Source organism: Bactrocera neohumeralis, chromosome 3 (genome assembly GCF_024586455.1).
Source record: "Bactrocera neohumeralis isolate Rockhampton chromosome 3, APGP_CSIRO_Bneo_wtdbg2-racon-allhic-juicebox.fasta_v2, whole genome shotgun sequence".
NCBI lineage: Eukaryota > Metazoa > Arthropoda > Insecta > Diptera > Tephritidae > Bactrocera > Bactrocera neohumeralis.
Window position 1 is genome coordinate 6,433,171 of NC_065920.1, and position 26,795 is coordinate 6,459,965.

Genomic DNA, 26,795 nt, shown 5'->3' on the forward strand with positions numbered 1-26,795 from the left:
CTTACCTCCCAAGCAGGGATTAGATACCGCTACAACAACAACAAGTAATGGTCGAAGAGCTTTTGGCGAAAAGTTCTTTTTTTTGTGAGAAAAATTTGTATTCGTACGCCCTAAAAAATATTGTTACTTCGAAAATTACCTGACAAATCATATATCTAAGTAGATCCTGTCGATCGGTTCAGCCGTTTCGGAAATAGCTTCGTCGCCGACCCTGAAAACCACTAATTATTTTAGATGAATAAAGTACTTAGACAAGACCTCTCCCATTGCTGAGTCCAACCAGTCGGAACCCCTATAACAATATAAGGATTTATCTTACTTGGTTCAAGAAACATCCTACCAACTTCGAACCACTTCGACCTTAGTAGTGAAACGACTTATTTTCTTACTGCGTCATCATCGGCCTTGTAGTTTCCACCGATTTCGCCATTACTCAAAACCAATAAATCCCTTTTCAGGACCGACCACCATGCGAACGCAACTATTTTCTCTTACTTCAGGGCTTTCTTAATTTTGGAAAACCCTTACTTCAGTTTTAATACTTAAGTCCAATATTTTAACTCCTCAACACAAATTGAGATTAAGCGCTTAATTCAAATTGGTTATATTTGTGACTGAATTAATTAAATTTTTTATTTTTATTTTTTTTTTATTTATATTTTATTTTTTATTTATATTTTTTCTTATTAATTTTTAATTTCATAATTTTTTTTAAATTTTTGCTTCTAAATTTTTTTATTTGTTTAAAAAAATATTTTCTTTTTATATTTTGTTGTGTGTTTGTTTTTTTTAATATTATTTAATTCTTGCTTTTTAGCTTTATTATTATTTTTTTAAATTTATTTTTTATTTTTTGCTATTTTTTTATTTTAATAATTTTTTATTTAATTTATTTTTAAATTTTATTTTTTTTATATTTAGCAATCAGAAATTCTTATCTGTGATAGAGTTACCAATTTTTGTCATTGTTTATTTTTATTTCTATTATTCGATCATAATCTAATATTTTTAATGTTTTTCAATAAATTCTAAATTTTATTATCTTTGTTTTAGATTTTTAATATTTTTTTTTTGTAATTTTTTTTATTTTTCCGTTTCATTTTTATATACATACATACATATATGTATATGTGGATTCTTTATTTGTTTTTTTTTTTTAATTATGTATTTTTTTATTTTTTTTTTGTAATTTATGTCCTAATTTTATTTTTTTAACATTGAAACATTTTTCAGGATTATAAATTTCTTCAACCGCTTTTTATTTTTTTGAACTCAAAAAGTGTTATTTTTTCCTATTTAACTTTTATTTTTTTATAATTTATGTTTTCGTATAATTTATTTATTTATTATTCTTTTAATTCTTAATAATTAATTTAAAATATATTTTTTTTAATTTTTATTTAAACATTTTAACCATATTTTTAATTTCGTCATATTTTTGGCTTTTTGTAATTGTTTTAGCTTTTTTATTTATTTATAATTTTTTATGTATACTTTTTTTAATTTAATAAAAAAATTATATTTTTTATTGCTTTGTATATTTTTTAAATTTTTTATTATACATACATATATACATACATATGTATATATTTTTTAATTCATATATTTTTTTTATATATTTGTTTATTTTGTTATTATATCATTTATTTTTTATATATTTTTATTGTTTTGTATATTTTTTAAATTTTTTTCATACATACATATTTTTTAATTCATGTATTTTTTTTTATATATGTACATACATATTTGTTAATTTTTGAATTTATTTTTTTTTTTCTAATTTTAGTTTTTAAGCCTTTTGGAAATTTTTGGGGGTTGAAAATTTTTCCAAATGTATTTTTTTTATTCCTTTTTTTTTTTAGTTAAGAAATGTTTTATTTATTTTGACCACAATTTATTATTTTTTATTTTTAATAATATGCATATCATTTATTTTCATAATTTATAATTTTTTTTTGATTAAAAATTTATTTTTTATAATTTTTTTTTCAAATTTCCCAAACCCCTTCCAAACTTTTAAGAATAAAAAATAAAATACACCGGACTTATTGCTATTGCAGAGCATCCTTTAATTTTGTCTTTATTTACTTTCATTTATTTTGTTTTATTTAATCTTCTTGCACTTGTACTTATTTATATGTACAATATTTAGATGAGAATGTGTTTCGTTTGTGTTTACATTATTCATTACTTATCTGCCTACGTTCGTAAATTGGTTTTTACTGCAGTTCTCTCTTACATTTTGTCTTATGAATAATTTACGATTTTACACTTATGCAAATTGTTTTTGTTTAATTTTCTTCATTTTCCACGCTCCCATTTAATTATTTGTTTTTGTTGTATTTTTTACCGTTTTCAGCATTTACTTTTGGTTATGAAGTTATTTTATGCCTTTGTTTTTGTTTTTGCTTTGTATCTTGACTTTATTGAAATTTGTGTTGCTTCATACATATTTATATATATATACTTATAGTCATAATAATAATGTTTTTGTTTTTGTTTTTTCTATGTATGTATAAGTACTTGTTATGCTTACGAACTATACGTATTTTCTCAGTCAATGATATTCAATGTTCAAATACCTAAGTAAATTAAAAATTCTCTCACACGCTGGTCACGCGCACGTCGTCTCTATGTTTGTATGTATGTATATATATACATGAATTTGCATATTTTTTAGTATTTTTATGTTTTTTTTTTTATTTATTTTGTAATTTTTTTAAATTTATTTCATGAATCAACATGTCTGCTGACCTTCGTGCGTCACTGTCGTCGCTGTACACCGATGACCACTTACGGCTGTGCGCATACATACATACTCGTACATATTTTACATATGTACATACGTATGTGTGTGTATGTACGCTTACTTTTCGCTGTTACCGTAAAATTTGCTGTTTTCTTGCATAAATTTATATTTTTCCACAGTTTTGGGGCTCGCTTCATTTGTTTTTGTTTTTTTTTTTTACCTCTGTTGATACGTTGTTTGTATGTATGTATGTGTATGTATGTTTGTATAAATTCAGATGCATTTCTTGGTTAAGGTGTATGTTTGTTGTTGTAATTTTTACCATTTAAAATTTATTTTTATTTTTTTTAAGCGGGTTACGGGGTGGGGTGGTTGAGCTTTGTATGTATTAGTAGCGGTAGTTGTAAATTCTTTTTGTCTTAATATTCGTAAACATAATAATTTAGCGTTTTATTTTGCTATATTCCAGCAATGTTGTAATAAATCAGTGATCATATCATATCATATTTATTTTTTCCATTTTTTCGAAATTATTTTTTTTACATAAATAGACGCTTGCATACATATATTTTTGTTTTATATGAAATTATTGATTTTCTGCTGCTTTTTTGTTGCATAAACAGTTATAAAACATAATAAATATTTATTTTTTTGAACATTGACACATTTTTTATTGCTAGTTACACAATTTATTGGTTAAAAATTTTTTTTTTTTCAATTAATTTATTTAAAAAAAATGATAATAAAAATTACAGTAAAAACAGAGAGCATTGCACAATTTATTTGAAATGTACGATCACGTGATTAAAATACACTTTTTCGGCACAGAATTTAGGCATAGAAAGTCTCTTCGCTGCAAAGAGCGTCCTTGAAATAATTTATATAAATAACAGAAATATTTTTTTCTGAAAAAACTCGATACAAAAATTGCCGGTGACCAAAATATAGGCTTCTCGAATACTTAAACTTTGAGCGAAAGCTCAAGCGTTGGGCATCTCTGTGATGTCGGTGCGGGGAATTTTGCAAAAAGATCTTGGTCTACAGCCTTATATGATCAAATCGCCGCCAGAACTGAAGCTGCTTGACCACCAGAATCGTCGTATGTTCGTGAATTGTACTGAGCAACAATCTGAAAATGATTTGAATATTCATCGAAAAATCATCTTTAGCGGTGAGGCTCATTTCTGGCTGAATAGCTTCGTCAAGAAGCAGAATATGCGTTACATTGGTCAATTCACATGTACTCCATGAGTCGCCAATGCATTCCGAAAAAATTACGGTTCGGTACCGTTTATTGGCCTGCAGCGACATTGGGCCGTACTTCTTCCGTGATGATCAAGACCGGTACGTTACTGTGAATGTGGATCGCTACCGCTCAATGATAACCGAATGTTTTTAGCCCGAATTGGATGATATGGACTTGGAAAATATGTGGTTCCAACGCCAACACCACAAGCCACACATCGAATGTCACAATCGATGTATTGAAAAGCAAGTTTGGTGAGCTTGTTATCTCACGAAATGATCCAGTCAATTGGTCTGTCGTGTGATTTGACGCCGTTAGACTATTACTATTCTTATGCTTTGCAAGTAAAACGTGAAAGAGGGCGTGGCAAATCAAACTACAATGCCGTAATAACTTTGGAAGAATCAATATTTAATACAATAATAATCGAAAAGCAAAATTTATAAAAAAAAATTAAATTGTCGTTTTGGCTTTTAAGTAATTAAAAGTTTTCGATATGAAAAATATAATTATTAAATTTTAAATTTCTAATCTTCAACTTACAAAATGCTCGCCAAAATCTATTTATTTGTAGCTTAGTATTTTTGAGTTGCAAACAGTTATTCGTTGCTGTAAAACATGAATTTATATTGTTTGATACAATGATTTCTATATCTTTCCAGACTTGCTTATGCTGTTCTTTTTTTAATTTTCAGAGTTACTTAATTTAATATAAGTACATACATACATAATTTGGTTTATTGTTCGAGCAATTCAAATCTTAAAGAGTAAACGATTATCCAGTGTATTAAATTTATTTATTTTTTATTTTGTAAGTAACTGATTGCTATTTTACTTTTATTTTTTTCATAGGACATTGATAATTTCGGTTAAAAATTTTAGTAGGAGCACATTTGTAGTAAATACAACTCTGTTACTCTAATTAGAACACTTTTTTTATTTTATTTCTTGAGAAAGGCAAACTACTTTGGTCTAAACTTTATTTTAATTCGGCGATGATTTGAAAAAATATCAATAAAAATTGTTATCGATATCGATAAATTGTCGGTTTATTTTCGAAGGACGAATTTTTTTAATTCATTCGACTTTAGTAAGAAATATGGTTTACAGATTATTTATTTCGAAAGATATCGATAAATTATCGGTTTTATCGATATACCAACCACTACCAAATTTTTTAATTCATGTGATATTTGTAAGGAATATGTCTTACATATTATTGATATCGAAAGATATCGATATGTTATCGATAAACCAAATTTTTTAATTATTCGACATTCGTAAGAAATATTAATTATTGAAAGCGAAAAGTAGGATTATCGATATTCAAATATATAGACAATAGTAAAAATTACGAATTATGTACTACTGATAGCGAAAGGTAGAATTATCGAACGATATCGATAAATTATCCTTTTTTATCGATGGATAAAATTTTTAATTCATACTACAATAGCAAGAAATTTGATTTACAAATTATTGATATCGGTTTTTATCGATATACCAAATTTTTTCATTCGTATGACATTAGTACGAATTATGAGTTATTAAAAAGGTAGAATTATCGATATTCAATCATTTAGACATTAGAAACCGATTATTTATTTCATTGAATTCTCAAGATGATAAAAAAATGTATATCGATTTTAAATTATTGCTATCGAAATGTACATTATCCTTTTTTTTATCGATATAGTATTTTTGTTACTCTTACGACAGTGGAAAAAATATGGGTTACAAATTATCAATTTCGAAGAATAAGATTATTGATATTTAATAATTTAAAAAAATTCAAAAATGAAGTTTTGTGGTTTTATATCCCCTAATAATGGAACTCTCAACTTATTAATTTAAAATTATTGATGATATTTTTAAGCGCAAAAATTTTGTTACTCGTATATCGATTACATCCGCTGGTAAGGAAAAAATCATTTTTCAATGCTTTGTAAAAGTTTTCATCGGTTAAATATCGATAATTGATTGTTTTTGTATATCGATATCGATAATTGGTAATTTTTGTAAAGAAATAGTTTCGATAACTGATCGATTTTGTAAACAATAAATTCATTAAAAAGGAAAATTAAAAATGTTGGTGTTGTAATCGAAATATATCTTTGATTGATCTTTTCCGTAAACAATATCGATTTCGATAATTGATCTTTTTCGTAAAAAATATCGATTTCGATAATTGATCTTTTTCGTAAACGATATCGATAACTGTTAGATTTTATAACAAAAAAATTAGTATTTTAGTTTAATTTATTTTAATTAGCGCTAATTAGCACAACAGAGTTGCATTCACCTGTTTCACTGTATGCTAAGTATTAGGTTTGCGTTTTCAGTATAATATTTTGGAATTTTTTTTGGTTTGCTGCTAAGTTTTTACTTTTGTTATTGTTAAATGCCTGCATATTTACTAAACTAATAGGATTTTTTGCTGTTCATATATAGTTTTAATGCTATTTTTCGCGACTTTTGTTGTTGGAAAAAAATTATTTTCTGTATTTGTAGTTGGTCTATATCAGTTTGCCTATATGATTGCGTGTGTGTGTATGTATGTGTGATTTTTACTTTTATGTGGGCTGTTTTCGCTGTCTTGAGATGCTAGTCTATTTCTGGCTGCAATTTGCTTAGGTTCGTTTACTGCGTTATTTACTGTAAAAAATTGTACAAAGTCCTTGTGGGCTTCTTTATTGTTGTTTTTATTTTTTTTTTGTATTTTTTGTTTATTGTTGTTTTTCTATGAATTATTTTATTATTTTTTGCTCACCTGTTTGCTTTTATGGTTTTTATAAATATTTTTAATTTATTTCGCTGCTTTCGTTTGCTTTGCTTTTTGTTTTTGTTTTTTACTTTTGCTTTTCGCTCTTGTTCTCTCCCGCTTTGACTCATTTTACATACATATTACTGCGCTATGAGACGTTGTAAGACAATTGCCATTCATGCTTTGTATGCCATTTATTAAAATACATTGAGTTTTTGTTGCTAAATTGTTATTGTTGTTTTAGGGTTTTTTGTTTCTGTATATGTAACTGCAGTTTTTGTTGTAGTATTTTTTATTTTTATTTTGAAATTTTTTTTGTAAGTATTTTTTTCTTGTTTTATTTATTATTTGCGTCAGTTATTTTTTTAGCTTGAGTTGTTTGTTTGTTTGTATGTGTGTTTATTTTTATTTTTTCTAGTTTTTTACTGCTTACTTTTAGTTTTGCTTGTTGTTTTCTTCCGATTTTTGCATATTTTTCGGTATGCTATTTTTATCGCTATTAAGTTTTTTTACAGCACAAATACAATATTTACAAATTGTTTTTGTTTTTTTTGTTGTTTTTATATTTTTGTCTTTTTTACTTTTATGCTAATATAAAGTGTCCCCTTCTGCCTTAATTGTTTAATGCGCTCCCTCGCCCCTTTAATTAACTGTTTCTCTTATTTTTTGTTTTTTTTTTGTTTGCTTTCTTTCTATTTCCGCTTTATTTATGTTTGAATTTTTACTTTCCTCCATTTTATCTGCTGCTTAATTAATTATTACCTGTTACCAATTCTGTCTTCACACTGTTTTTACATCAATTTGCTTAATTTATAATTAATATTGTTTGCTCAATATATTGTTTTTGTTGTTGTAGCTTTTTTTGTTGTAATTTAAAATGGTGAAAAAATATGTACGCTTCTGCTTCTATTTGTTTGTATGTATGTATGTATATATTTTTTATTTTAAACCATTTTACCGGGGCCTCTCCAACTTGTATTGTGTCTTTCATTCTCTCTCGCGCTCTTTCTCTCCTCCTCGTGCCCACACCTACAGCTCCAGTTGCTCTTCCTTTTCTTTATAATTGCACGCGCTGGCTTGATCCTTGCTCTCTCGCTTGCGCCAATACTTGTTGCGTCGTCTCTTTGTGCTCCGCTTCCAGCTTCTCCTGCTTCTCTTCTTCTTCTTTTTACTCCTCTTCATATGTATACTTTATCTCACCTATTACAAAAATGTATTTCAAAATTTTTATTGTTTCTATGTATGTATGTATAATGTTTTTTTTTATTGTTGTTGTAGTTATTATATTTATTTTTGTTGTTTTTGCTTTTAATATACATTAGTTGTTGTATTTGATTTGATTTTAATATGCAGCGTGTGTGCGCATGCGCACTGCTCCTTTCTATTCAATGTTCTGTTTTGCCTGCTTATTTGTTTTTGTTGTTGTTTTTGTTTATGCTTTTTTAAATTTATGCGTTGTTGTTTTTCGGTTTCCTCTGTTAAGTTTTAGGTTTATTGTTTTCGCTGTCTCTTGTTTTTGCTTTTGTTTTTGTTGTAAAGTTATTAGTTATGAGTTGTTTATTGTTGTTGTGCTGTCGTTTTTTGCTCTTTAACAAATTTATTGTTCGTTTTTCGTTTGTCTGCCTTCGGAATTACTAAATTATGCGAACAAAATGCTTTTCTACAACAATTTCTCCTGAACTTAATGCATTTGCGGCCTTTACTTAGGGTTTACAACATTGAAAAACAGTAAAAACTTATTTTATAGCCTATAAATATAAACGAGATCAAAATTTTAAAATGCTATAATTTCACAAAAACAACTGTCTTTTCTTTAAGTCCAAGAAAAAAATGTAATTTCTTCATTCAAAAATGCCTTTAATTTGCTTAAGAAATCTTAAAAATCGCAAACAAGGTTGCCAAAAGCTAAAATTTCAAACTGTTATAATTCTTCTAAGCGATTGTGCCGAACTTATTGCAAATATGCTGAAGCAATTTAAGGGCGCTGCTAACGTTTGAGCTGTCAAACGTTCGGTCCATGCGTTGGAAATACTAAGCCAACTCTTGTTTTTTTCTTCTGTTTATTAATTTAGCGCGTAATCTTTTGCCGCTTGCTTTCAAGAGCTGCCTATATTCTGCTACTAAAGCTGTCATCGATTCGCCAAACATTAGAGAGTAGCGTATCGAACCTGCATGTAACTGCCATAAAATGTTGCAAATAAAATATCAAACAGTAACAGCACTTTTATGTGGTATCCATGTAACCGCTGACGAATCGCGGATGCCTAATACAATGCCTAAGTAGTACCCATATAAGATATCTGGGTATATATTACAATTTGGTTTTTTTGTTTTAGTTTTGCAGTTAGTATGGGCAACTGCACAATTGTAACGATTTTTCACGCCTCTCTACATAAAATTTAAGCTTAGGACCTGCCTTCTAAGTCGCTTGCTGATATGTCTCTCTGAAACCTTTCTATCAATAGTAACGCCTACAAAATTGAGTGTTGAGCTAAAGATGCTATTTTCTATACTCATCTTCCGCCTCGCTGAACATATAAAAAGAAAAGTCTATCAAGAGGTTTTCTACTACAGTATTCAAAAATCTCTCCTTTATGCATCATTTTAAGTGATATTAATTTTTCGTTCATTATTTCCTCCGACATTTTAAAAATTTAGTAATCATTGGATTTCATTCAGAAGTTCTTCCAAAGTATTCTAATTTAAATACATAAAAGTATATATGGTAAGAAGAACTTGAAATGGGCTCCAGCACATAGTGATATCCCGTGGAACATTGAATCAGATGAACGGATCAGGATAGGCACTATACTACAATTAGATTCCCGTAAAGCGGAAATTTTTATGTCTCTGACTACTTGCAGAGTGCTAACAGGTTACTGTCTAATAGGCAGCCAATAGATTAGGGATGTCATAGCAGGACTACTGTAGAAGCTGTCAGGAGGTAGAAGAGAAGGATACTATAAAATGCCCTCTATGCGAATGTAAGCCTCTATATAGGAAAATAATCGCAATAGTTCGAGAGTTTCTTGACAACGTCTCGGAGGATGTACAACTTCATCAGAAGCATGGGGAGATGTAGAGAGGCCAATAGATTTAGAGGATTTATAAGGAAGAGTTCATGACCTGTATATAATATACATACTATTCTTTCTTCCAATAACTCTACAGACAAAAATCTTTGCCACGAGCTCTAGGTTTTGACCTTTGCTTGATAAATCCACCTAAAGTGCATAACTTTTGTCTTGAGTTTAAAAATTTATATCGTTTTTGGAATTTTCTTTAAAGAGTTTGGTTAAACCCTAACGTTCCAAATTTTGGGTCTAATATTGAGGATTTACGATCGATCTGTCATTACTGACTCGTTTCACAAGCTTCAAAGCTGGTTTCAAAAAACTTTTAGCATTTTTATGAAGTGTTTTTCAACAATATCTCAGGATGCTGAGATTGGAACTCTGTTAGTATTTTATTTTTTATGATTTTAGACTTTTCCGCGGTCGAATTACGAATTGCCTATCCTATATATAGATTAGTTAAACACCGAATTCAGCTTTTCAACAAAATTTACACCCAAAATTTGACAATTAGTATAAACATTAACGCAATTTGGCAACCCTGTTACTAAAAAGTATCGAGATCATATTTTTACATAAAATCGAGTGATGTTACTTAACAGACTTCAGACTTAAAGCTTTTACATAACGTTTCGAAACAAAAATATATATACTATATAAACAAAGAAGAACTGGGACCACAAATTCTCGAACTTACAAATTACATTTTCACATACATTTATGTAAAGTGTTTGCGTGTAGTGTTGTTGGTTTTGATTTTATGTTTCTAAAAGTCTGTTCTTTACGGTAAATTATGGGGATTTGCATAGTTCGGGCTATTGTTGCTGTTGTAATTTGGTTATTATTTTCGTTTTTTGCTTTGTGGGGCTTGCTTTCAGTTGCTTTTTTCGCTGTCATTTATTGTGCTTTTCTTAAGCTTTTAAAAACTGCGCGCTTTCACAGGGCCACAACTAAGCTTTCATTGTTACTGACTTTTAGCGCTCATATTTTCGCTTTAATTTTTTCTTTTTTGGTACTTTCATTAACATAAAATTATTTAGCGGTATATATTTTTTATATTTTTGTTGTTGCTGTACAAAACCTACATACATATTTACCATCAAAACCGCCATAAACATAATTTTATCGAATTCATTTGCATTTTCACTTTCATTGATAAATCTGCAACATCTCTCTTTCCCACTCCGCTCACTTCCTGCCTCACTCAATCTCTTTCTCTCTCTTGTAATCATCATGCTTGCAATCGTGTGTTTGCTTCGTTTTCTTTAATTTCATGTTTTCGTTATGGGTAATGCGAGCTTTTAGGTACATTTACTTGTAATTAGTGAGAAGTAAAAAGTCTTTGATTTGGCGCTGCATTAGAGACTTACTTGCTGCATTTTATCAAAATCTAAACACGGCCGATGTGGTCGCTGTAGCCTCTGTGTGGCGTGCTGTGTGCGTATCGGTCGGCGGTGTGGTGATCTAGCCGAATGGAAGAGTTTCGCCGGTGGACTAACCGAGCGCACCTCCATCGCATCGAGACCGGTCGTCGATGCGGGACTACTGCGCGAACTATTATAGTGGAAATTATATTTGGGTTGCGGCTGATAGATATGATGGCTGCTATTGCTCATCTTAAGCGATGAGGCGCACACCTTAATCACACTCGTTGAACTGTTGTCGCCAGTGCCGTTGCCGCCGCCGCCAGCGCATGCACCGCCGGCCTGTGCGGCATTGCCGCTAGACGCACCCGACGCCGCTGTTGCGGCACATGACGACGCGCCGCCAGCAGCAGCCTCACCATTTTCGTCATTAACACTATTATCACATAATTTAATATTTTCGATGCCGCAACGCGCCTCCGATAGTATCAGTGGCGTTGTGGAGCGATATTTGTGGCTGCGGTTTGGCTTGAAAGCTTCCAATGGTGGTGATGTGCGAAAATTCACTGGTGTCAATACTGGTTCCAAGAAGTTTCTCAGCTGCTAAACGTACAAAACCAAAACAAAAAAAGAACGTTATCAGTTAATAATGCTTTCGGAAATATATAATTGCAAATAAACTGCATTAACAACTTACGTCATCATCGGAGCTATGCGCCAGAGATCGTTTGCGATTCTCAACCAAAGTTGAGCTGGAACGTTTCGATGTCGATGCTTCGCCGAATAGCTCTTCGGGCTCCAACGACGACGAGCCACGCTCCGATATGAGTGATGAGGTGGTGCCACGCACCACCAATACATTGGATGCCGCTTCGGCGGCTGCTACCGATGATGGGCCATTGATCACTTCCAGTTCCTCTTCGGAGCTGTGTTGATCGTATAAAAGGTGGGATTGACACATCATCGCAGAAGACGCTGACGAAGAGCAGGCGGTGTCTGTTGTTGGCGAATTCACATCGGCGCAGGAGCTTAAGCCTAAAGAGCGAAAAGAAATGTGATGTGTTATTATGTATTTAAGCTTTATTTCTCGAGTCTTAAATGAGCAAAATTTAGTGAGTCCGCGAATTCGTGAAAACACGTGCAAAATGAGTTCATAACTTATCAGGAAGTAAGTTTTTTGCCCAAGCTTACTACAGAAAAATGAATCTAATATAGACAGATCAACAAAGTTTTTAGTAAATTTCATGAGTTTGAAAGACCGAAGGGTCTCTAGCCGGGCTTTTCTAGACCTTATTCTAGGAAATGATTTTAATGAACAAAGACTACACTTCTAAGTATAAAGAACATCTAAAGATCTATCAAACTTCTGTGTTTAACAATAGATTACTCAAGGGAGAGTCTCTGAATTTATCTATGAGAAATACTGCGAGAATAATAAGTGAATCCGGGAGCCTTAAACTCTAACGAAGCTGTGTAGCGGCACCTTCCCAATTAAGGGGCCGGACATTCCAGGTGCATGCTCTTATCTCGTAAACCTTTATACATTTGCAGTGGTTGTCATCAAAAGGGGGCTCTATCACCCAAACTCAGCGCACAACTCAGGGTAGGGATGTTTCGCCTTCTCACTCTATATCGTCTTCAAACTGATGTTTTTTGGCTACCCAGAAAATAGACCGGAACTCACGACGCTTGAGCCACATTAGCAAAGGTAGACCTTCACTCTGTTGGAAAGACCAGATGGCAAAGGACCTGACTACACGTGGAATTTCAAATTGGCGCCAAACAGCGAAAAGGATAACGACTGGCGCGCTGTTGTAAACTTGACTATAACCGCGTAAGCAGTGTCTACGACAATAAAGAATAAAGAAGAGAAGAGAGTCTTAGTCTTATACAAATCCGACAAGATTTTCTATGGCTTTTTGGGAAGTTAAGAGAGTTGCTAAAGGAGCTCTTATAAATAATTAAGTTGCGGTTCTACTGAGTGTTTACTTTGCCGTAATTTTTTTTTGAAACGATTTTCAGCTCCATTGTGAATTTGATATACATACATATGTACATATTAGAAACCGATCAAAATTTAGCTAAGTCCACGAATCCTAGAGTATTCCTCCTAAGCTGATACTAAAATTGATACTGAAATTGATATATATTGAAATCAATGAGATCAGACCTCCCTTAAGACTATTTCATTTCAGATTATGATTGAGTATGCCTTAAACATGTTATAACGAATCAGTCTTAGCTGAAACCGATCACAGACAGAAGAAGGGAGAGGACTTAAGGTCAGCAAGTATCTTACAAAAGCTTTTGATCCTCCGTCGGTTTAGACAAAGAAAGACTTGGGTTCGTCGTTCAGATAGTTATATGTTGTTCTCCCTGTTTGTAAATATCTGATTTGATAGATACGGTATAAACAATATTTTAGGTGAGAGCGGTCGCAGTCCTTGAATACCGAAGCTTTATTGCACTGAGTTAAGCTGTTCAGGGTTAAGGTGTTCAGAGTTAAGCTATTATGGTTGATATTATGCTCGGATATAATGCAAAATTTCATTGCAAACCAGCTGTCTACGTAGGAAAATTGGCTCAGTGCATCTGATATTATCTCTACCTTGTCACATTGTGGTTCGGATTACTTTGCCCGACAACTTTTCTGTTCTAGTTTGTATAGGAGATGGCTTTGGACTGTTGACTTCATTGATGTGGGCCTTTTGCCGATTTCAACCTTCGTTAGTATGTGTCAAGGTCGTTTCGATTACCGACAAAATACCCCTTAATAAGCTACACGGTTAAGAAGGTGACTCATCTACCAGTTACTTTCTGCATCTTCGGTAGAAACTACTTTCTCTGGATAAAGATCTTTTGTTTAAATTTAGCAACTGAACTTCCTTTTTGTTTTATCTATCTTTTCACTTAATTAATGTTTCGTGGAAGCATATAGTGTGCTTTCCGGTTGTCTCTCTGCTACCCAACCTAACTTAAACTGATTTCAAATGTTCTAGACAAGGTCTGTCGCTCAAATTTAATTTTCTCCCCGGACTTTTACTCTTCACCACTACAGCACGGTCTCATATATAAAATTTGTATTATTTTTCTTTTTTATATAATTTTCAAGATATGCATGCAAGACTCACTGGTTTCCATGTCCAAGTCTAAAGGGCGATGCTTGTCAACATCTAGGACGTCACCATCAGATTCGGTACCGGAATCATTCGACTCGCCCTGAAAACAATACAAACACATACAGTTATATAGCGCGACACATATATATATATAGATTTGTGTATGTAAATCGTGTAGTATACATAAATTGCAAGCGCACACACACATACACCGTTGCTAGTAAAATAAACACACACACACATTTAGAAAACTATGAATATGTATATTTTGACTCTGCTTTTGTTTTTGTTTTTGATTTTTTTTCCTTTTAAACTAACAACTATAATTGTATTGGTGGGCGACGGAATTTCCGGACTTTTAGCGACAGGGATGCGTTCGCAAAACAATTTCATTTAGAGAACGGAGGGGAAAACGAAAAATGTGAAGAGAAAAGCGCAGCGCAAACTATAAGAACGCTAAAAGAAATGACAAACGAAAAAAATGTTGAGGAAAAGCCAAAAGAAGCAAAGAAGTAGACACTGAAAACGGCGACGGATACGGCGTTCACGACTATGACAACGATAAGAGCGGCACCAACAACAACCGCTTGCGCGATTACTAGTTTGTAAGGGTGTATGTGTGTGTGGGGAGCGTACACACGCGCGCGCCTGCCGATGTATGTGTGTGTATTGCTGTGTATGTAGGAGCACTTTTTCGCTGGCTGTGTCTGCTTGCCACTGTGCGGCGGCCGCTCACCTTTTTCTTAAAAAAACTTTTTGATGCTTTAACTGAATGCTCGCGACTCTTTTGCCTAACAAACTTTATCATTATTATTTTTAACACAATACCAACTCAGTGTTTGTACGAATATGTTGACTGCTGCGGCGCGTACAAGGCGCTAACGCGTTGCGTTCTTCAGCCAAGCGCGGCGTTTATTTTTTGTCAAATTAGCAGCGCCGAATGCTGCTTGCCGAACCACAGACAATTTAGTTTATTTCTTTATATGTTTTTTTTTTTGCAACGCGCACACACTTTCCGCCGTCCGCTGACTGGCTCGCTGCCTATATGACTTCATATACACATGCAGCTGCATTTAGAACGCCGCTGCCGCTAACGTCGTCGTCGTCATCGCCAACATCAATGTCGTACGAGTCACGTTTATATTTTTTACGGCATATGCTATGACTGCAGACGGTGGCAACAATAATAAAAACAACAATAACAACGGCGCGCATGTACTGTATGGCAGCATAGTAGTAGTAGCTGTAGTATTATTACTTGTAGTTGTTGTTGCGCTGTTGCTAGTATTGGTTGTGATTGTGTTTATAGCCGAGCGGCACGAATCAACGAGACACGGATACGCCAATAACGAATGCGCAGTCAAGAACGACATCGTCTTCGGCAACGCCATTGCTATCGCCATTGTGGCAGACATATTTCTAGTCGTCGTCGTCGTAGTCGTAGTCGTTGCATATACACAGTTGTGTACGCTGGCAGCACAAGCTACAGCGCCAATGTGGGTGCAAGGGTTAGCGCTGGCAGCGCGCTGTTGGCGCCGCCGTTTGTCGCTTGCTTGCAATTTCAATTGGTAGCTGGCATTTGTACCGTTATACGTTTAATTGTTGTTATTTGTGTACGAGCGGTGCAGCGTTAGCGCTGCGCTGTCGGCGCTGCGTCTGCAGCTAACGTCGTCGCTGCTGCTGCGCACCTTTCGCCGTAAGATACAGCAAGGAAATATCGATTTTATTGCTACGACGTGCACGACGACAACGACGGGCGACTAACGACGAGTCCTGCCAAACGCATTTCTCAAGTGCGTTTCTTTTTGCAACGCGGAAGCCAATAAAATAAATATACACAGGCAAAAGTAAGGGCGATTTTCAGGCGCAGCACACCGCGGCCACTTTTTTGTTGTAATATTTGCGAAAGCACAAAATTTTCACTTAAACTATTCCGTTCCGAAATTCGTCTAAATTTCTGCTGTTCTTTACGTGAGTGCGCACAAATCACAATTGACGCGGCGCCCGCATTATCCGCTGCTTTTCGGCAAAGTTGTTGTTTTTCAATAACTTAAATTTATTTTTCATGCCCGTCTGGTATACGTATGAGCGCTTATAAATAGCATAACCAGTAGAGACTCAAAACGCACACATATACACACATATATATATATATACAACAGTTATAAAAGCTTGAACACAACAAACACGCACGCACGCCTTTGCCAAACGCCTGTCGCCGGCAAGCACCTTTCTCAAACTAATTGAAAAACTATGCAACGCTGCTCTCGCATGCAAGCCAGCAAACAACCCGTCCTAAGTATGTATGGCAGTAAAACGTTGCCGATTTATAGGCGCGCGCGCGCGTACAATACAACTCGCGCGTACTCATACCCACACATGCACATACGCGCGCACCAATGCGGTGACCACCCGCGCATAGCACACCTTCACCATCATGCGAGCAAGCACCAGCATACATTCACGCTCATGGCCACCACTGTCGCTCGCACATACGCCTACATAGTAAAAAACGTAACGTAAACTACGTAAAAGTCCTTCGGCGCGCGTTAGTCTGCTATCTATAGCGCGTACGCTCTCTTCACTCACACTTTTCCATGCTCACTAGCTGGCCCGCTCTCTTGACGCAAGCGCACCACTGCCGCTTCAATCCGCCTGCTGTCTGCTACGTCTCGCGTCATGCTATGCCGCTTGACGTGCGGCGTGTTGTGCAGCTTGTTCGTTGGCCTTCGCGCGGGTCGGTGTTGCGCCGGGTTACGCTTTTAATTCATCGAAAACAAAACAGAATGGAAACAGACTGGAAATGCGTCAATGCAATTTTGTTTTCGTCTTGCGGCGCTCAGTTCGTTCGCAAAGTTAAAGCACAGGAACAACGAAAAAACACAAAAACAAAATTCGCTGAAACAACACGAGTGAGTGGCATATGTGTACGGCTTCGAGTAGCGCACCGTCGATTAGCGATTGTTTTTGCAAGCGTAGCATTAATGCCGGAAGTATGTACAATGCGAGGGTAATCGATTATCGAAAGTGTTGTGCATGGTCACAATGCCCATTGAGCAGTTTCTGGTTCTGGTAGGGTGTGGAAATTTTAACAAGGGGAAGGCGGAATGTGTTTAGAGAATTTTCAGTTATTTATTTCTTCATTTTTTTCGGTTTGCGTTTTGATAAAAAAAGTATATAAAAATTACTTTTTTTAATGTTACAACAATCAGCTATCCTCGCGGACTTTATGTTCTATAAAAGCGGACTTAAAACTAAATATTCAAATTTATGTTGGGCTGTCTCAGAAGGTAAAATATCAGGACAAAATATCAGGACTCTAGAATCTGTATTTGCCTGACATTTCGTTGGACAAGTGGCTCACTTTTATTCTAGAGCTAGCGCAGGTTCCAATACGTCCATAATCTTCAAAAACTTCCTCGACTTATCTATGATGGGCTTATCACTAATATTTAGTTTACGCGGATATTCTTGATTCTCTTCTAGCACATTTTATCTAAGCTATATTGAAAAAGCTTGCAAAGTTGAAAGTTCTTGGTGACATAAAAAACTGGGCTCTGTTCCTGTGACCTAGATCCAACGTACGCGATGATTCTTTCTGAACAACGAAAATGGCTTGATCTGTTTTTAAAGCCGCTGCAGAAAGTTGTTTTACTTATATCCCCGAGGTTGAATATTTTTGGTGCTTATTTTATTTGGCTTAATTAAGTTCCAGGGCCTTCTCAAATCCACTTTGGATAGTGTATGGTTGAGGAAATATGTGATAGAAAAACATCAGAGGTTTTCAATGAGGGCTAAGCTGTTCGCAAAGCATCGGCTCCTCGCTCGTACTCCTCAAAGACTATCCCGCTAAATACGATTAATTCCATATTAAATGACTACCGCGCTTCCGCTATCTTTTGGGTGTGGTAAGGAAATTGTGGATCTATCAATATTAATTAGTCCTTAATAGCGGTGATCTTATAAGTTTTTATTAGTAATAGTAATGAGTGTATTTCTAATAAGTATAAACTCGACTCCCCAATCGATGATGATGGAGCAGAAATTCTATTGCACGAATAGCAATTATCAGTGGAAAAGACAAATACTAGCTGCTTTTGACAGCACGAATAGGAGCTGCCTTTGTACCGCCTTGTCTGAATTTGGTATCCTTGCAAAACTAATATAGCTGTGTAAACTGGCGTTGAGCAATACTAAAAGCTCCGTCATAACCAGGAAGGACCTCTCAGAGCCGTTCGATACCAAACGAAGACATAGACAAGGCGACTTCATATCGTGCGATCTTCAATCTACTTCTGGAGAAAATAATTCGAGCTGCAGAGCTTAATCGAGGCGGTACAATCTTCTATAAGTGTATATACGCTGATTGATATCATTGGCAACAACAACAGCCCCGCTAATTCTGCTTTTTTCCAGATGGGAGTAAGTAACCGAAGCAAATAGGTCTGGTAGTGAACGTGGGCAAGACGAAATATCTCCTGTCATCAAACAAACAGTTGTCGCATTCGCGACTTGGCTCCCAAGTTGACAGTCATGACTTGGAAGTCGTAGATAATTTCGTCTATCTTGGAACCAGCAATGACACCAACAACAACGTCAGGCTCGAAATCCAACGCGGAAGAACTCTTGCCAAAGTTCTACTTCGGACTGAGTAGGCAATTAAGTAGTAAAGTCCTCAGGTATGGACGATGACAATATCTGATGAGTCAGCGCTACGAGTTTTCGAGAGAAAGGTTCTGCGGCGAATACCGCATTCGATGGAACGATGAGCTGTATGAGATATACATACGTCGACATTGACATAGTTCAGGCTTGGTTGGAAGAGAACACTCCAGCTTTGAAGGTTTTCGATTCAGTACCCGCCGGTGGAAGCAAAGGAAGAGGAACACCTCCACTTCGTTGGAAATACTAGGTGGAGAAGTACCTGGCTACGTTTGGAATCTCCGATCGGCGTTAAACTGCGAAAAGGAGGGTCGACGGGCACGCTGTTGTAAACTCAGCTATAAGGGGAGGACCATTAAAAAGTGGTTTGCTAAGATTGAACCAGGTGAAATGGGTAACTAGGACGATAAATCCAGTGGACGTCCTAAAGAGGTTGTTACCGACGAAAACATCAAAAAAGTCCACAAAATAATTTTGGATGACCGTAAAGTGGAGTTGTTAGAGATGGCAAGCACTGTAAAGATAAGAGAAAGCTCCGTTCAAAATGCGTGCCTCCCAAGCTCACTTTTGAACAAAAACAACGACGAGTTGATGATTCAGAGCAGTATTTGGAGAAGTTCAAGCATAATAAACCCACGGTTTTGCGTCGATTTGGGAGAATGGATGAAACATGGCTCCATAATTTCATTCCGAAGTTTAGTCGACAGTCATCCGAGTGGACTGCACACAATGAAACCGCTCGAAATAGTGAAAAAAGGCAACAATTGGCTGGCAGTGGCTCGGTGCTCATAGGGTTTTTCGTGATCTGTTCGGTATCGGCCAAACAAATGAGTAATTTTGATTTTCCTTTCGGCTTATCGAAACTAAAGTCCATAAAATTTATGAACTGTCATTCTAATCTACAAGTATACTTGTATTTAACAATAAGTATCAACAGAAGTCTGTAGCCTCTCTAAGCTAGTTTTTTTTATATTAAAACATAGGAAGATTAAAAAAATAACTAAAAGTGATAACAATTTAAGAAACCCTGACGCCACTTTAAAACCTACAAACTGCTCTCAAAAAAAGTCTATTTAAATATATATATATATATGTATGTACATAAGCTCGGGATTACGAGTACGCTTGAGGAGTACATACTCGCCAGTGTATACAAGTACGAGTAAATGTACGTTCTACGAGTACGAGTACGGCACCTAGACTAGTAAAACGGACAGCCACTTAGGTGTATGAGTACTATTAGTACGGTTCCTGTGTGTGGTGTGTAGGCGGCTTTTGTTGTAGCGTACAACAACTTACTCGCAAAAGCGAGAATACGAGTACACACGCAAACGTGCGAGAGTGCCAGAAGGCTGTAATTACGCGCGCCAAGGTGTAAAACCGAACGAACTTCGTAACTAATCGGCTTGTCTCGTTGTGCGTAGGTGGGCATTTTCCGGAGGGTGCACACAACGCTCGAGCAATGGGTGACGAGGACGCGGGCCAAACGAAAGGACTACAGGGAAAGCGCAACCCAACCAAAGGGAATGTTTGATACAGAGGCAATGTAAGCTGGCGTGGCGCAGGTGGCAGCAGGCGGAATTTGTTGCTTACGGGTACGCATTGGTGTTGCGCGCGCGTGCTCTTTGTAAGTTTCCGCTATGGGTATTTACATATTACATATGTGTATGTAATGATTCAAGTGTGCAAAGTTGTAGACTTGACAAAGCAGACTTCGAACTGACGCGCCGACAGTCAAACGTAGGGACGCGCTGGCGTGCCAACTTGTGGTGCGGCGGGCTGACGCAAGCACTCACCAGAGAATGACAACTAAACAGGCGCTTGTCAAATTTAGCTGAACGTTTGACAGTTCGTGCGTATAAGTGTCAGCATGAAGCGCTCCGGGCGTATGTAGTAGTAGCAAAAGCTTGCTCACTCGTGTTACGGCAGAGTTGCACATAGCATTTCTGTCGTTTAAAGCCGAAGCGAGGCTGTATGTTTTATTGTTATTTTTGTCCGTTTGGTAGTGAAATTTTCGTTTCGTTTCCATTGCGTGTATTTGTTTTCGCTTTTATGAGGCGTGCAACATGCGTGGGCAAAAGTTTAACGGAGCGTGTGAGCGTATGTGTGTTATGCAGCGCGTAATACGCAAGACCTTACGCTACGTCAAATATAGCAATAAAACACACAAAAACAAACACAATGTGAAAGCAGAAAAGTCATTGATATGCGTAGACTTTGGCTTTGATGTCACAATTAGTGTGCGCTCGCAAAGTAGTAGCGGTATGGGTGGACTCGCGTGCGTATGCAATGCGAAGCGCGCGTTACGCACGCGGTAGTAAGCGCTGTTGGGTGTAAAAGTGTTGCGTGTAGCAAGCGCCTTCGTAGCTATAACAAAGTTTCGATGAATGCGCATATTTCGTTAATAAAATGAACGCGCCGCGTACGCTTAATTAACACTTCACACTTCTCATTGATTTTCTGTGACGCGCTGCCTATTTTTGCACATTTCAAAGTGAGTTGCCTTACCTTAGTACTAATATACCGATATGCGCGCCGCCTATATTTGCACATTTGCGTTATGCGCGCATATCTTTTACCATTTTCAGCGTCTTTTCTCAAATCACTTTGTCCAACAACTAGTCTACGTTTAGCGCCGCTTACAACTGCCGCTACACTTGCGCCTTTTTAGCCTTACTCTTCAACTTTCATGCCTAGTTGCCTTATTGTCTGTCTACATGCAAGTCTGCGTTGCGACGCGTCCCCAGCGCGTTGCTGCACTGCGCCTGCATTGCAACGTCTTGCTTTTACACAGCGCGTTCTGTATCTATTGATTCACTTTTGCTAATATTTGCAACAAAAAGTGCACTTGAGCTGCTTAGACGCCGTCCACAGCGCGCACGCCAATCATCGCGCACTTCTTGCGCCATTCATATGTAGACACTTTGCTTGTGCAAATATTTGTACGCGTTAGCGGCGGCAGCGACTGGGTAGCCGCATAGTACGAAGCGCAACAAACAACACTACAATTCCAATAAGAATAAGAGCGCACATCCAGCAACAATGCACTGGAAGTGTCTGGGTAATGAAAGAAAAGTGTTGTTTTGCGGCGCTCTGCTGCACTTTGTGCATAATAGTATTTGTTTTTGCATTGCTTCTTTTGAATTTCTGTGTGGTACCATATCAATCTAATTTTAGCACAAAAGCTATAGACTGCCTGCACCAACTGCCAGCTATTTGCTGCGCTCACGCACGTACCATATTACGACGGCTAGTATTTTACTACAGTCCGTATATGTAGAGCGCTATGTACTTTAATCACCTTACACAGTCCGCTGGCTGTAGTGCGAATATCAAGCGCTAGCTTGTCACTCAGTCATTCAGAAAATGCGCTTGCATGCCGCCTGTATTTGGTTGAAAAATTTCATTGCAACAAGCTGCCGGTTTAAAAGTCGATGAGTGATTCATTCACAAGATAAGTTGGAACAAGTTTGCTCACATAATTTACTTTCTGCCTATTTTACACCTAATAATATGGATTTTTGTATTACTGCTTTGAAATTACATTAATCGTAAAAAAATATTTTTGGAATTCATGTGAAAATTAAGCGACTTGTTATTCAATTGAATGAAGTCGTAATCGCTTGGCAAATAATAATTTTATTAATAGGCGTAAGTAGGTGAGATCAACTTAGCTTGTTTCCATCGTCATTGCTGTCGAATGTATATTTAGTAAATAATAATTTTCAACAATCACTGCAGTCAATGACTATTAGTTAAAGTCAATTGATAAATAAACTTAAACGAATTTACAAAACCCAATAAAACGTCGCCATCAATTCTGAGCGTCGTTAACTAAAATATCTTTTCTCTAGAAAGTAAGAGACCATCATTCAATTTCCTTTGTAATAAGACAAATTGTTTAATATTTGTCTATTCTTTCGCCTCCATTTGCCAGAAAATGATTAGCAGTCATTGAATGAAACATAATGACTCCAGCATAGGAATCAATTAAGTCGCTTATAAGTCAAAATTGGAAAGATTTGCGAAATTTTTTACTGACTAGTCAATTAACTAAGCGGAAAATAAAATTAATCATTTGTGAACTTGGTTGCTAATCCTTTTTTGGATAAAGTTGCATTTTAATTATACTCGGTAGCAGGGCATTATAATCGATTATGCAATCACTTTGCCATTAAATGGCTTGCGATTGAAATAGTCTACAGCTAGTCTCTGATTAATCAATCATTAATTGTTTAAGACTATTGAGATTAATTAATTATTGATTAATCAGAGACTAGATAAAGACGGACTCTATCATATGTGTCGGCTTTTAATTCGAATTCGTTGATTATTCAATTAGCCATGAATTAGTTATAAATTAATCTTATTAAACAATAATTAATCTCAATAAATTAATTATTGATTAATCAAAGACTAGCTAAAGACGAACTACATCACATGTGTCGACTTTTAATTCAAATTTATTGATTAGTCAATTCGCCATTAATTAATTACAAATTAATCTAAAAAAATTAACTGTTGATTAAATTAACTATTTAATTAATTAATAATTTATTAATTATATTAAGACTGACTAAAGGCGGACTTCATCATATGTATCGACTTTTAATTCAAATTCATTGATAAGTCAATTAGCCATTAATTGGTTAGAAATTAATCTTAATAACTAATAATTAACCTCAAAAAAATAATTATTAAATAATCGAAACTGGCTAAAGATGCACTCTATTACAAGTGTCGACTTTTAATTCTAATTCATTGATTAGTCGATTAGTTATTAATTAGTTACAAATTAATCTCAATAAATGATAATTAATGTAAATAAATAAATTATTGATTAAGCGAAGACTTTTACTTCAAATTCATTGATTAGTCAATTAATCACTAATTAGTTACAAATTAATCATTTAAATTATTTAGTTAAGATTCTAAATCACTTTTGTTCTTAAATTAGTAAATTGACTATAGCATTGAGTTAAAATTGCTAAACTACTCAACTAAGTTCCGAAACGAGCTCAAGTTGTTCACACGCCTGGAATTCTGGCAATTGTTTTTATATATCAATCCAATTGATTAGTGTAATATTGATTAGAAGCAATTTTGATAGCTTTTCAACTTTTTGATTGAATTTTTGCTAATTAGTTAAGTGTTGAGTTCATTAAACTAGAAGCCATTGGTATTCAATTAAATATTATATATCACATTCCATTTCGGGGAGTCGTCAAAAATTAGTCACTAACTTAAACAGGATTCTTCTTATATATTCAAAAATATATATTTAATTTCCAAAACTTTTAATTAAGTCATTCATTAATTAGTTACTATATTTACCCACAACAAATTTAAGTCAATTAAATACTGAACTAATTGCGGACAATTCTTAGTTATTGATTGGAACTCAATTAAGTACGTCAATGTGTTTATTATTAGAAAAAATTGTTTTAAATTTTCTTGCCACCAAACTTTAAATATAACACACATACTATATACAGATGCCACCAATTATTAACTTGCCATTTTTCAACGTTCCCCCTGCAACGCGAGCAATTTGATTTTCATTTCTATTTTTGCAAAGATTTTTTGCACTTTTACACAAATTATTCGCACATTTTCTGGCCGCTAACGTATTTATATTTACCCACACTTGCCTGCGCGCTCTCACGCTCTTCTTCATTGACACTGTCCGCTACCCTTTTGCTCTTCTTCTGAAACGCGCTCACTTTTTGCGTACTCATAACTGCAAGACGCGAGGCGTGAGGCAACGCTTGCGATGACGCGGATGCAGGCGCGGACAACGACAATGAAGACGATGAAGGCCAGCGCGGTCCAAAAGAAATTAACGCGCTGACATAACCGCTAACGTTTTGTCTACAAACATTTTTTGTGCTAGCCCATAGACGACGCGCTAAAGCTCGCCGGATAAATTGGCGACAGCGCACTAAATAAACGAGAGCGCCGCAGCTATATGGAGTGCAAGCATACAACATATGACTTACATAGCTGTTTGAGGCGACAGCAGCGCTGCCGACAATAATGTGTAAAGCGGTGAGCAGCGCGCATGGAAAAAATATGAAGGGAACCAAAATGAGTACAAAATAATTTGTAGAAGTTGCGCGTAACAAAAGGAAAGTTCACAGAAATCCTTAAAAAATTTTGTGAAACGTCAATTTAACTGGCACACTTACTGCAATTCACGAACCGCTTGCGTCTGCTGCTACTACTACTGCTGCTGGCAATAGTGTGTACTCTTGGCTGCGCCTCTAAGATTATGGCACTGTCCTGCTCGAAGTACTGACATTGGCGTTGCGGACGTCCAGTGACGACGCTACCAAAATGTTGAGACTAACTATGTGGCACTGAATACAGCTAGGACGCCGTCGGCTCCTATGGTTATGGCTATTCTTATGGCACTCTACACTGTACACGGCACTTCACTGACTGGCTGAACTGACAGTTGAGACTGCACTGCACTCGCGCAATGGCACACACAAACAAACGCGCGTTCATACACTGCATCGATGGCATGGACCAACGCGGTGCGCCGACAATGGCGCACATAAAATCACTGTTTCACAGTAACAATCACTCATAGCCAGCCCCAGCGCACTATGCCATATACTTTGTGCGGCGCGCTAGCATATATATTTCCACATATATGTAAATATATATGCATACATATAAAATTTAGTATTGGCAGAGCTGGCTGTGTTATGTAGTGGTAAGTTAGTAGTAGTAGTAAGTAAGTGCGAACAACTGCGGCGCTTTGGTTAGTCCGCTCTGTGTGTCCTGTTGAAGCTGCAAAAGGGAACTGAAACCGAAAACGAAATTGAAACTGAAAAACGAATTGTCTCCATCAGCGAAAAGCAAAAGTTTAGTGTGGCGCCCGGTGAGTGTAAGGCGCGCGCGTTGTTGGTCACAGAGTAAAAGCGCAGCGTTAGCAGTGAGCGCCAAGTCACAAAAGGCCGAAAACCAAGCAGACACAAGAGTTTTGGAAGCGCCTGCTTATATAGACATACTTTTCTGACTTACATCTATGTGAGTATGTATGTAGGGACACGCTTGCATATACTACTCGCTTTTCTGTAGTACACAGTGATGGCGCTTTGTTGTTGCGCTTGTGGCTGTGCATGCACGGCACAATGGCTGCACGCGCTGCTCCACCAAGCGAATGAATGGTGTCCGTGCATGCCAATAGCTACAACAAAACTCATTGTTTGTGTTGTTGCTGCTTCGCGTAAAAGTGAGTTACGAGTGCAGCATGGCGTCACATTTGTTAGCTGGCGTTGCGCAAAGCGTCAGTCAGTGGAACTTGCCACACGAGTAACGCGAGAGCGTTGAGCGCGTTGCTGGGTGCCTGTGTGTGCCTTAATGGTTCTCACAAGTGTTGAGGTTTGGTTCTTGGTTGATGCACCATTGTTGCTGCTGTTCTTAACTTGCTGCAAAATGTTCAACTTCCTGGGTGCTGCCAGATTGTTTGTTGTTCGAAATATTGTACTTTTATTTAACTTTAAAATTTTTGGAAATTCTTTAGTATTAAAAAAGGTTTTGATTTGAAAAACTTTAACACCAAATAATTATTTTAGTGGGTAATATTTTTGTTTTCTTTTTCACGTAATTTAGACATTTTTCTGTTCTAAAATTACACAAAATTGGAAACTCACAATCAAATTAAATGATTTGCAATTTTTCTTGCTTCAATAGCAACAAATTTAATTAAGCGCCTAAAGGTAGACCACGTTGAAATATTAGTATAACGTTGCCTACATTTAGGCGAATATTCCACGCATTTAAATTTCACCTCTGCTTAACTTTAC

The 26,795-nt window shown here is 35.8% G+C and overlaps 1 protein-coding gene and 1 long non-coding RNA gene across 6 annotated transcripts in view; one reads left to right on the forward strand and one right to left on the reverse strand.

The window, feature by feature from the left end:
• LOC126753349 (uncharacterized) overlaps positions 1–26,795 on the forward strand; it is a 51,220-nt gene that overhangs the window by 19,368 nt on the left and 5,057 nt on the right. The window lies entirely within an intron of this gene.
• Positions 2,046–26,795, reverse strand: part of LOC126753348 (uncharacterized) — a 28,115-nt gene continuing 3,365 nt past the window's right edge. The window contains exons 1-6 of one of the 5 annotated variants that reach the window (XM_050464716.1): positions 15,053–16,536; positions 14,329–14,416; positions 11,895–12,232; positions 10,931–11,800; positions 5,251–7,959; positions 2,046–5,160 (exon numbers count right to left, since the gene is read on the reverse strand). In XM_050464716.1, the coding sequence (XP_050320673.1) occupies positions 11,192–11,800; positions 11,895–12,232; positions 14,329–14,416; positions 15,053–15,124 (1,107 nt within the window). In that variant the 5' untranslated portion in view covers positions 15,125–16,536 and the 3' untranslated portion in view covers positions 2,046–5,160; positions 5,251–7,959; positions 10,931–11,191. Of the gene's footprint in view, positions 5,161–5,250; positions 11,801–11,894; positions 12,233–14,328; positions 14,417–15,052; positions 16,537–25,166; positions 25,793–26,795 lie in introns of those variants that run through there. The other 4 variants (XM_050464718.1, XM_050464717.1, XM_050464715.1 and 1 more) reach the window with 4 other exon arrangements.